The sequence below is a fragment of the Danio rerio genome, chromosome 9, assembly GCF_049306965.1.
Source record: "Danio rerio strain Tuebingen ecotype United States chromosome 9, GRCz12tu, whole genome shotgun sequence".
Taxonomy (NCBI): Eukaryota; Metazoa; Chordata; class Actinopteri; order Cypriniformes; family Danionidae; genus Danio; species Danio rerio.
This window is the reverse complement of record NC_133184.1, coordinates 39,479,106-39,492,635: the sequence shown is the minus strand read 5'-3', so window position 1 is coordinate 39,492,635 and position 13,530 is coordinate 39,479,106. Positions and strand designations below refer to the sequence as shown.

General features: G+C 33.9%; 1 protein-coding gene and 1 long non-coding RNA gene across 2 annotated transcripts in view; one reads left to right on the top strand and one right to left on the bottom strand.

The window, feature by feature from the left end:
- pdia5 (protein disulfide isomerase family A, member 5) overlaps positions 1-13,530 on the bottom strand; it is an 84,490-nt gene that overhangs the window by 58,517 nt on the left and 12,443 nt on the right. The window contains 2 exon segments of the mRNA NM_001113576.1: positions 3,762-3,849; positions 8,863-8,989. Coding sequence (NP_001107048.1) covers positions 3,762-3,849; positions 8,863-8,989 — 215 coding nt within the window.
- LOC137496491 (uncharacterized) overlaps positions 1-13,530 on the top strand; it is a 65,332-nt gene that overhangs the window by 39,456 nt on the left and 12,346 nt on the right. The window lies entirely within an intron of this gene.

The window sequence follows — 13,530 nt, the reverse complement described above, 5'->3', positions numbered from 1 at the left end:
CAGATGCAGACATTGCGATATCGATGACGAACTGATATATTGTGCAGCCCTAACTGAAATTACCCATAGAATGAAAAGCTCAGGTTTGACCATATTTGGATCGACCATGGATATTAATTAATTTACAATGCATATTTTATTTAAAATACCTATTTTCTAAAATACATACAATTAATTTAAACTACATTTTTTCATTAAAAATAAAAATGTATTTTTAATTTAAAATACATCTATTAATTAATTTAATAGTAAAATACATCTCACACCATTAATTAATTAATTTAAAATACATCATGAACCCAAGAGTTCATGCCATTCCTGTTTTCACTTAGGAGTACAGTAAATACATCCAAGCTTAGATAAACATAAAAAAATAAATAAATAAAAAAAAAAAGGGGGGGGGGGTGTCATTGTTGTAATCTTACAAGGAAAAATAGTCGTTAAGCCTGGGGCGTGCATATTAATTATGCTGCTTGGATCATCAAAGTCTGTGAAATATTATGATTGCTCTGTTTTTCACTCGTATTTTACACTTGTGGGATTTACCCAGGCTTGAGGCTCAAAGAATGTGCTTTACTGAACTTTTATCATTCATCTACACCTAGGTATATCCAGATATTCATTCTATGGCACCTTTAAAACCAATAAAAGTTTAAAGGTTCAAACTAAAGGCAACTGCCGTATTTTAACACATTTTCGTTAAGAATCCTATTTTATCATTCAGACTTCAGGATAATTGCATTCCCATTTTCTTCATACCAATCCCGCTCTTCCATGACCTACTTTTTTTTAATGGTATCCCCCAGTGGACTGCAGTTGGCGATCTCTCAGGTCCCTGTCATCTGAAGGAAATATGTGGGCGTATCTCTGCTTTGCTCTATCACACTGCAGCCTGTGCAGAGTTACTTTTTTTATACCCAGCTTTATATAAGTTTCTCGCATTGGGGACCCAATGTACCCAAGACGGTCTCATAACATGGTTCTGGGGAAAAGAAACCACCATGCCTGCATGGCTAGCATAATTCACAAAATTATAATTTGGTATATTTAGTATGTTTAAAGTTACAGTTGGATATGTTTTTGGTACAGCAGAATGGGAAAATTATTGCTCATTTATGCATAGTGAGTTATCAAATACTTTGTGGCTCTGTTTTTTTCAGGGCTGTCTTGATTTTGAAATTATTGCAATTAATTTGTTTGGTACACAATCATACTGACCCAAAAGCTAGAACATTATGTTTACATTTACTTTAGTTTATAAAAAGATGCAGTTATATTTGCCTGCCACATCCAACCATTTACAGTACCACACAGCCATTGAGAAATGATTTAGAGGCAAGCTTTGACTGCTAAATCTCACAAACATATTTTCTAAACAGACAGAAGATGCTGAGCTGTCCTGAACTTGGATTTAAAAGAACAAGATAATTCATACTACAATCCAACATAATCCAAGAATCTGAGGTAATTACCAGTGTTGGACACGGTTTTTTAAAAGAGTAATGAGTTATACTGTAGTTACTAGTTACTTCTCACAGATAGTAACAGAGTTAGTAACTGATTTTCATTATTATTACTTTAATTGTTAACAAAACATACAGGTTGAAAAAACAATATAATGAAATATATCAATTCAACTATAGCCACCCCCCTCCCCTGCAGACTCTTTAAACTGGGGTATCCAATGAATAGACGTTAACAAAAAAACAAAGTACAGTATCAAGTATACAAAATAAGTCAATCATTCTCTATCCTGATCATTGTTTTGAGCAATAAACATGGCGATTTTGTCAGCAGCTGAAGTCCAGGGGCCTCATGTACGAAGACTTGCGTGGAAATCTTACTAAAACATTGCGTACGCACAAAGCTGTAAATGTGCGTACGCAGAAAAAAATTCAGATGTATGAAACACTGCGTACGCCGAGTCTCACGCATATTCTTTTGTACATCCGAATGAACGTGAAACTGAGCGCAACATGCACGAGCACAAAACCCCTCCCTGCCTCCTCCCCCGTATGAATATGCTAATGACTATGCTAATGGCAAAACCCAACGAAAAAGCAACGGCAAAAGCAAGCAAAAAGAGAAACTTTGAACAGAATGTGAATTGGAGGTGCTGCTTTCGGAGGTAGATCGGAGAAAAGCGGTGTTATTTGCAAGTTTGTTTTTCGGAATTAACAACAAAAGAAAAAAATAGAGTGGGAGAGTTTAGCTGATGCGGTTAACACAGTTGGGTCTGAACATCGCACTGAGTGCATTAAAAAAAAAAAATTGTCTGGTTTATATCTGTAAAATGTTGCAGCACTCTGAACAGTCTCAGTGGCGCGCTCGTAAGACGCTTGTGAACATGTTTTGACATGTTCGAGCATGAACTCGGCTCGAATCCAGCGTCTGATGAACTCTTTCTTCTTTTTTTCCCCGCTACATATCATATTTTGCCAACTATTTCTCACGAGAAAGACTAGTAGGAATCATTAATAAGTTTGTGCATCATATTTTATTTGCACATTTATTGAATGGAAATGTTTCTGATTCACGCATGCAAATTCATCTTCAGATAGTGTCTTTATAGCAATGTGCGTGCAGTAGATCGCTCAGATTACATTGGGAAAACAGGCGACCGCTGCAAATTGTGCTTTAATGTTTAGCTGGTCAACTGTATGGTATGGAAATCTTACATACCTACTAGATGAACCCGTCTCATACAGCTGCCATTGCAAGGATCAGACACTTTGTAGAGAAGAATTTAACACAACTGCCTCTAGGAGTCGCCAATGGAAATAAAACAGACACGCACAAAAAATGTGCGTACGCCTGCCAAAAAGCTGCCGTGAACCTGCGCACATTCCCACGTTCAGTTCATTGTTAGTAAATCCAAACGTGAGCGATTCTGAGCGTGAAACCTGGCGTACGCAAAGTTTTTGTGCGTACGCAGCGTTGATACATGAGGCCCCAGATCTTTAATGTACTCATTTGTACAAAGTTCACTCTTTGTACAACTTAGAGCTGTGGATAAGTTCAACAATATAATGTCCTGAAGTTGTACCAACCACTTTTCCAAAATTACATGTCCAAATTATGTAGATGCAGCTAATGTTGGGCTAGGAGTTTTTTTGCAGAAGTTAAGCCAGCCAGTCAAACAACTTTTTGTAGCTTTGTAAGACGTAGAATCATCACTCAGTAATAGAATGAAGGAATTCACAGGTACAGGATATTCAATAATTTTAGATAAGATATACATTACATAATTACACTGGAAAAGTAACTAAAAATTTTGGTTTCTCAAATGACTATAAAATAAAAAAACAACTTAATTTATAAATAATTTAAAAATATTAAATTTATTTTTTAAATGTAAAACATTGTACACTAATCTACACTATTTTAATGTTATTGTGGGACAATTCGAGAGACAACAGCAGCATGTCCTCAACTATATATCTAGATACTGTTCAGTTTAATTCTGTCTGAGTAATGAGTGTTTGCGGGGGCGAAAAACTAAGTTTGATATGCTTTGATGTCATGGCTTTGTTTCCTCCTTTGGTAGCAGAACTCACGAAATCACAATAACAAATAATATACAATAACGTAGATTGACCAAATTATGAAAATAATCAAATCCTCCAGAAGGTTTTGAAATAAAAACAAGCTTTACATAAACATACTTTGACAAAAAAACATCAACCCCAGTCAAAAAAACCATGAACACTTGTTAAAATGTCCATCCAGACTGCCAAAGAGCAAAATTGATTGAAACTCACCCACAATTCACCCAAGCGATGGTCCCTTGACCTTTCACAGCCTGAGCCACATCAGACAGCAGCTTTAGATGAGCATCTCCAGATGAGGCTGAGGATAAAAAAAGTCACATTGAAAAAGACCGGAGAGAAACAGAAACACATTTAAATATGATGAGCTTGTATCCTATACTGAGCCCACAGCACCTGCATGACCCCTGCGGAAAGCACACTATAAATAGACTCAATTATGTGCTTAATTTCCCTTCAGCTCATTTAATTTTTCATAATTTTACAAATATATTTTCACATTTAGCTGGTACTGATTTGCATTTTAATAGGCTACTAAGCGCACCATTACCAGTTAAAAAGATCTGGGGTTTTCTACGGTACTCTGATTAGTGTTTACATAGAAGCTCTTTATCTTTATATTGCACAATCAGTCAGATTAATAACAGACTATTAGGCTTCATGTAAACACCGATATGCTGGGCTAACAAATCTTTGCATGGGAATGTACAGTATAAATGGAAATAAAAAGATGCACTTGGGTAATAACACAAATTATGTGGATTCAGATTCAAACATAATTCCCATCATTATAGACATACTCTATATTAGTTGTCTAGAAATTTAACTATAACATGGAAAATATGTGACGGTCAAAAAGTTGACTGTATAAATGGTAATGTTTTTTTTTTTTTTTCAGATAAATGATGGTCTTTAGACCTTTGTTTACCAAAACTACCACAAAATGTTAAGTAGCACAAGTGTTTATACATTAATAATATTAATCAATGTTTCTTAATCAACAAATCATTATATTAAAAAGACAAATATAATATAATTTAGCTGGCACTTTTATCCAAAGTGACATACAAATGAGGAATACAGCAAGTAATAATAATAAAGAGGCAAATAATCACAAAAAGTGCAATAAAATATAGTAACATACTTTATTATAATTTAGTAAAATAAGAGCCAGAATAAAGAAACAGAAAGCAGAGAAGCCTTTTTATGGCTTCTATATAAAATAGATAACAAAATATCTTCAGTGTGTAAAAGTATATGGGTTTCTATGTTTGATTGGTGCAAAGTCGATAAAAAAGCAATCTGTTGTGGAAATGAAACGCTATTGATTACTTGTATATTGTTGTGCAATAAATAGCACATCCATCAATTTTTCTTAAAGTGAGCGCTGAAGGATTGCCACTGTCATCAGGGGAAGCACAATTTTTACGGTTACTGAGTGATTAAAAGGGCAGGGCTAAAGGTGTTGCTCAAATATAACAATATAAAAAAAAATATTACAATATAAAATGGAGTCAAATTTGTAAAAATAATACATAATAATAAATAGCTGACTTTATAACTATGAGGTGGATTCTTTAAGCAATTGTATACAAAGCTACAATGTACATGGGATTTCATTTTTAACACTCCACCTTTTTGTTTACACACAATACAGACTTTTTTGCCTCTTCACAAACTATTTAGTTGTCTATGATACAGTGGGGGAAATACGTATTCAACAATTCACCATTTTTCTCAGAAAGCATATTTTTAAAGGCGCTGTTGACTTTAATCTTTCACCAGATATTGATAACAACCAAAGAAATCCATATATGCAAAGAAAACTAATCTAATTAGTTTACAAATTAAGTTACATGTGTAATAAAATGAAGTGACACAGGAAAAAAGTACATGAGCACATGAAGAGAGAGAGCTGTAGAAAGGCAGTGAAAGCCCAGACAGCAGTTGAAATATCTCAGTAGTTATTCAGCAACCCTCAGCCTTTTCATCGTTATAAATTAATATTAGCTGCTTCGGTCCAACATCTACATTACCAGGATAATAAAGATGAAATCAGAGTGGACATTTCAGCAAGACATTGATCCAAAACACAGACAAAAAAAAAAAAAAAAAAACTTTCGGAGAAAGAAAGTCAAGCTGTTGAATGGCCCAGCCAATTACCTGATTTGAATCCAATAGAGAATACAAAATGAAGATCAGATTTGTAAGATGAGACCCACAGAACCATCAAGATTTTTACACTTTGTAGTAGTCTGTGTAAAACCCACACCTGAGCAAGTGGGTATATGCCGAGCTAGTGAGTTTCCCATACTGATAAACTTCTGGTGACCTGTTCATGTCAGTTTTTTCCCCCCATTTTATATGGTTCCTTTTACAGCATCGATGTTGTAATGTAATTCAAATACAATCAGTTAAACAGACTTTGGCATTCATTTAGTTGCTCAAGTGTAAAATGAGACAAAAAGCCGTTTGCTCGCACGTGCCCGTCAAAATCGGCAGGCTAGCGCAGAAGCTCCATTGAATTTACTGGGGTAAAATAAATGCTCATATTATAAAGACATTTTAATGCAGTGCTTCTTGTACAATCTGAGAACCACTTTATATCAAATATCACTCAGCCCGTGGAGATTGCTGATTTTGAAAGAAATCAGACCTTAAACACACAGTTTGCATTGGCATACAATTCACTGGAAACGATTAACCCAGGTTACTGGCAAATTAAAAGTCCTATTAGCATGCTTCGGCATATACCCTATTAATGTGACCAGATTCTCCATATGAGAGGCATCTTTTAGATGGCATCACCAAAAAAAACTTTCTTATAAGGTATGAATACATTTCAGTAGTTCAGTACATTCTTCTTGTCACATAACTTTTTTTTTTGTTTTGTTATATTTTTATGCCTGTATTGTTTGAGTTTTTACCAAAATATGGTTCAATTCCATGTCAACAGCTCCTTCAGAAATATTTTTCACAGAAATAAAATATGACATGTTGAATACTTATTTCCCCCAATGTAGATAACTGACATAACATTTATAGTATATTTAGAAAAGCATTTAAAAAATATATGTTAACAAATAAATCGTGAAAAATTATAATGAATTTATTGTATTTTACTTCAATTTAATTTATTTATTTATTATACAAAAAGGTTAAGTGAATCTCTGCATTTCTGCCTATAGTACTCGTGGTGTTGAAAGCATTGCACCTCAGTACAGAACAACAGCACACAGTGTGAAAAGTACTACGTGTGGAAACACACTGACAGCTTCACTACACCCCAGATTTACACACATGTGACTGTGATTTCCTACTACACAGCTGAACCCATGATCTGCTTTTCTTCAAATTAATCGCACTGGCCCAAACCAAAGGGACGATAAATTTAGAGTCCACAGTTTATTTTGGGCTTTAATCGAAGGAATGGAGTTGAATGAGAAGTGCGTCTGTGCTCTGCCTGATCATGAATGCAGTCTGAAGGGACTTCCGCAGTTAGCAGGAAGCCTCTAATGGAAATGCTTCACAGGATGAGCGGCGCTAGTCGTCCATCAATCAAACACACTGCTCGATACACCGTCTCATCCAATGACCTCATGTGCTCGAAATGAGTCGTGAATTATGAAACAAATAAATCTCACACAGCAAGACCTTGAGAGGCTCTTTCCCTTTGCGTCGTGGGTGGGAGATTGTTTATGGACCGTTCATCCATACGGTAGTCATATATGGCGCCGTGCCTGTTAGTCCTGATAATAAGTAGTGATGCAAATGCAGCTATTTTTTTTCTTCTTCTAATTAAAGGTAAAGAGAGATGCAGTACTCTAGATGTAAGTCCTATATGCTTCTCTGTTCCTTTAGAGCTTTGTCTGATATCCTGATGGTCTAATGAGTGTGGGAAGTGAAGACAATACTTAAATATATATAAAAGAAAGTTGGACCCCATTTAAGATCATGTGACTGTGTGGAGATCTGGTTCTGCTATATGCCAAGCAATGTTGGGTGTAATTAAATGGACGCACTTTACAATAATGTTTCATTAGTTAATGTATTTACTAACATGAATTAAATTTGAACAATACTTGTAAAGCATTTCTTAATCTTATAGCATAATCAGAGCTTTCTTAATGACTTTCCCCAAGTGTATTTATGCATACAGTTCAAACCATGCAAGCCTAAGTTAATTTTTGTGCATTATGTCCTGAAATGTGTCAGGATGCAAGCAACAATTAATGTTCAGAAGCGTAATCATAAAATATCTGCTTCTATGGGGAGTTTTCTTTCTCCAAGATAAATACCATCATGGCAGAAAGACAGAAGTTTGAAGACGCTTTTGCTGAGCAAGTTAAAGTCAGCATGTTTATAGCTAAAGCAAGCCTCAACAGTAATTATGCCTAGATGTTCACTTTCACGAACATTATCACTGGCATCACCACAAAACAAATGATCAAACTTTATTTTTGGAAATGTTAAGTACACATTGCTTAAAAGGTTCAATCAGCACTCGTTTTTAACAGGGGAATTAATTTTTATTAAGGTTTTTTAATGCTCACCAAGGGTGATAAGCACCATATCAATAGTAAAATTACCAAAACGTGAAAATATTACCATTAAATATGACTGCATGTAATACTATTATGTCTCTTTATAATTATGGCTCTTTATAATGCTGAAAAAAGTTTTGCTGTACAGCATTTTTGTGAAAACCATGAAATTTTCTTCAGGATTCTTTGTTAAATAGAATTTTAAATATATAAAATATATTATATTTTATATATTATTTATTGTTATATATTACTATTTATATGTTATAAAAATATTCTGTTACAAAAATAAAATGTACAATTATTTCAAAATAATTCTTGAACTACACTGTACAGAACATGATGAAAATAATTACTGATACTGCATACTGATTGTATCTAATTTTGCTGATATTTTCATATAAGTAATATTTGCCATTACAGACCAGTGGACTTTATAGTCCAGGCGTGGCCAACCCTGTTCCTGGAGAGCCACCTTCCTGCAGATTTCAGTTGCAACCCATATCAAACACTTCTGCCTGTAATTATCACGTCGTGTTTAGGTCCTAATTAATTGATTCAGGTGTGTTTGATAAGGGTTGCAACTGAAATCTGCAGGAAGGTGGCTCTCCAGGAACAGGGTTGGCCACCCCTGTTATAGTCAGTCAATAACATGGACTTCTTAAAATGACTTAAACTTCTATGCGTTTAGAATTTAAATTCAAAATTGTTTTAATACATTTTATACAGTATATGAAACATAATTTCGGAAAAAAATTAAACATACTGACCTGACTTGGTGTATAAAACAAGAACATTAGTTCTGGTCCTAAGAAGTTTCTTGAAATCCTTATGGTCATTGACTTTTTCTATGAGTGGAGAAACCTTCACTGCCTGTAGGGCGGACGTCACTGCAACCTACGAAGGAGAAACAGAGAGAGATTTGCATTTTCCACTTTCAAGATTGAATACAACAGCTTGTTCAAAACAATGTGCCAAAATAGATAGTATTTGTGTGAAATCATGACAGGGTGTCAAACTCCGTGATGACAGAAGAAACAACAACAACCATTACAAAAAAGGGCCATTATAAGAAGCTACTTCACGTATCAGTTGCTTACCACTTTAAGATGAGTGGAAAGTCAGAGTTGGCCACAAAACAGGAAAAACATACTAAAAATTCTGATAAATTAATTAAACAAATGTAATAAAAAGAAAAAAAATATTGAAAAAGAAAATAAAATAAAGAAAAATGTTACAAGTGTAGAAATAGCAGTTAAAAAAACTACAAATAAAATAATAAAACTAAAACTAAACTAAAACAAAAATTAAAATTAAACTAAATAAAACTAAACAAAAGCTTAAACAAAACAAAAACTAAAACAAAACAATAACTAAAAACTAAAACAAGCCAAAAAACATTTAAAGTGTCCTAGAATTGCATTTGATGCGAGTTTCCCTGCTCTTTGCCACACTCTCCATTAGTCTTCCCCACAGAGGCATGTGATTCTGGTTTCAGATGGAGCTAAGCCGATAAAGTGACAACAGATAAAGGTGCTGTCATTTAAAAAAGGAGAAAAATGACAAGATCAGACAGGCCATGTCACAAACAGAGACAGCGACCTAGCCTATCATCCATCCTCATCATCTCCCATGCCACATGCTTGGCAGAAAATGACCAAGTTCAAATGAATGCTTAAAGTTTTGCAATGAGAATTAATTTGGTCAATCAAAATACTGTATTATAGAAAACTGACACATTTGAGACAGAGCTTCTATTTCTAAATACCAGATATTAAAGAGGATCTTACAAAGAATAATGCAAACTTTGAAAATAATACTGAATAACCATTTATTATGACAGTATATACAGAATTCCTGTGTTACACTCAAGGCCACATCACACTTACAGTAAGGTGGATGAGTTTTAAAGGGGTTTTAACATTAAGAAGCCACAAACAGTATGCTTAGATCTTTTGAGATGCATGATGTTCTAAAAACACTAACTTTCAGAACTTCTTTCTTGGTCAAAAACAGGCATTTATTAAAACTATGAGGTACACAAATATCTAAATTTAACATTTGTTTCTCTGTGGATCTCAAATTAACTTTTCAAGACAGCACATGATCATTTTAGACTGACTTAGAGAACATCGAGTGCTGCAGTGATGACGTGTTTTTGTAGGTCAACCCAGAAATTCAGAAAAAATGCCAGAAAAATCACCCTTATACCCTTGACAAAAAACAGCAGCAGCAGCAGCAAAAAAAGGCGTATAGATTATTGAAATGAAATAATTATTGTGAAAAAAATAAATAAATAAACTAAACCAAACTATAGTGAATCTTTGCAAGTCCACTTTATTAGAACCATTTCCAGATGCAAATAACAGGCTCTGTTAAAGCATTATACGGTATATAGTTATTCATTTTCTGCACAAATTGTATTATTATCAAATTTAAGAGTTTTATTTTAATGAAATAATTCATTTTAAAATGATAGGACTGACCACAGCAAAAAGAAAGAAAAAATAGAAAGCATGCAATTACAGTATAAGCATGAGGCTGTGAAAGCAGATTTATGAATAGATAAATTATTATTGATTTTTTTGTCATTATGGATAATAATATTCCTGACAACCTCTGAAGTGCACACTAGCCACTTATTATTACTAACCACCTTTTCCAAAACAAAGGAGTATTACATGTGTATTTTATTCTTATTTAATACATAACATTTTATGTTAGCAAAATAAAAATAATAAAGTATGAAAATAGCTTGAGTCAACCACAGACCTGATTTCAGACATTAAAGTCCCAACAAACCGGGACTTTTTTTTCGTATTGTAATGCAGTTCCTAGAAAAACAAAATTTAAAATGAGAAAACAGTGGGCGTGGCTTGTTTTTTTTTTCCTGCGAGTTGATTGGATGTATTAAAGTAGGCATTTCATTCTGAAACATGGGGAAAAGGGTTTGGTGAGAGTTATTACAATCTAACGGACACTTCCTTCTCACTATTTCAGTTTGCAGTCAAAACTGACTGTTGGAGGGGTGTGGTTAAGTATGGTAGCCACACCCAATACCTCAAAATCAAGTAATCTGAGAATTTAACAGAAAACAAACAAGAAGTGCATTTTCTGATTTCAATTAAAGATTAGAAGGGCAAACTATTCTTTTCCTAATGACATGCACAGATAAATTCTTCAACACAGTACGGCAATGTTAGCTAGCAAGATCATATGGTTAGTTTTGATTTCATGGGGACTTTATTAAAATTTTTTATGTTTTTAATGTAAAATTTTAAAAGTGCAATTATAAGCAAGGCTGTGAAAGCAGATTTATGAACAGATAAATAAATTTTTTTTTTTTTGCCATGATGAATACTAATATTCCTGATAACCTCTGTAGTAGCCACTTATTAGTAACCACCTTTTTATATTTTGTATTACTTGTATTTTTTTACTATGTATTTTTATGCTAATGTGATATATAACATTTAATGCTAATATAATACAATGTGCAAATATCTTAAGCTTGTTTCGACCACAGACCTGATTTCTGGCATCAAAACAAAAAACCAACCACACACACAACCTCCAAACTTTGGCCCCGTTTACACTGCAGTTAGATCTGTTCTATGACTGTGTCAACACGAAAAAAAAGAAAAAGAAAAACACATGCATTTGAATATTCAGAGAATGGTTTTGATAGATGGAAATAAATCAGATATAAATCGGATATTTGACAATGCGATTATCATGTAAACAGGCAGATCGGATTTATTGAGGCATTCCGTTTTGTACGTCATTAAACTTGCGACTATGTGGTGCTTCTCCGCAGATTAATGACATAGAAGAAACAGTATGTGTGGAGATATGAAAAATGGAGGAAGAAACGCCTTTACAAATGATCGACGTCGTAAATTGTATGGCAAGTGTAAATACATGAATCGTTTATGGGTCACAATTAAAAGAACGTGTAAACGAACAGACAAGAAAATCAGATATACTGTAGGCAGCAAATCGGAATTGGGCATCAAGACCTGACAGTGTAAACGGGGCCTATAGAACCACAGGTGCTGAAATCCCTATAAAAATGTCTCTGTTTATTTCAGTGAAGCGCTCTTTTAATATGCAAAGGAGGCGTGGCTATAAGACAAACCAATAAGAACTCTTTTCATTCTAGGGATCATTTAATAAGCTAAGGAAGCTTTAAAATACTAACAAATATTATAAGAGACATTAACGATAAAAAGACTTACACAATGCAATCCAAAAACAAACACCAGACAGTAGCTGTACATCTGCTGCACAAATTGACTGGCAACATCATTGGAGCATCACAGGAAAGGGTTGGTGAGAAACAAAGGTGCCTCAGACACTGACAACCTTCATCTTTCTACATGACAAAGCAAGACAAGCGCCATGCTCTCCCTCATTAAAAATCACACCTCACAACCTCTATAGAGAGAGACAAGGGCCAGCGGCCTGACTCAATTCATCACTGCACACTCTGTTGAGCAACAGCATCGCACGCAGAGCAAAGTTAAATAAACAAAGTGTCTGTTAGTCGAGCTTTATCATATGCAGACCTTAAAAACCTTAACCTGGAAACTTGACGCAGCAAGGGTACAAAATTAAAAGGTAAAGTAGGTAATTTTCTGCACTGCTAGCAGCACCAAATGCAATCGTAATGTGTCTCAGTGGTCTGATTGTTCCAGACGTAACAGTATTAGTTTTGTCTGGCATTACTTGTTTGTTTAAAAATGGCAAATGCTTGACCGTTAAAAGTCATTACGTCTAATTTATTAGGCATGCATACGTACTTATTTGTTTATATGTTGATGTTTATTGTCGCAAACTGGAAGAAAATTGCAATGGTGCCATGAAAAAAATTCAATACTTCCACTGTCATTGAATAATTATTACTAATAACAATATATTAATTGTATTATATCATAATTAATAACAGGGCTGGGCAATTGGGCCTAAAAATTGAAATCTCAATCAATTGAACATTTTAACTTGATTATGATTAATTAATTTTTTTGCTCTCATAGTTCACTGACAAGTTTTGTTCAGAAATTTCTGAATAAGGGGTGCATTACTTGATTTTAAAATAACTGGAAAAAAAAACAAAAAAAAAAAAACACTGTCTACCATCTATGATAATTTAATGAACATCAACATTGAACATCTGTAATTAAAACACACATTGCCTAAAACAAACAGTCACTTTTTTTCTTATGAAAAAGTGAAAATAAACAACTTGCACTTTTGGAAACACAATTAATTATTCTGAACGTTTTTCATATTAAAAAGTAGAAAATAAGCAGCATCTCTTCTAAATAAAATAACTCTTGTATATCCTGTAAATAATATTGTAAACTGGGCATTTCTTGAATCTTCTGTAAACAAATAAAGTAAATAATAATTTTCGTAATATAAAATATGCCTAAAGC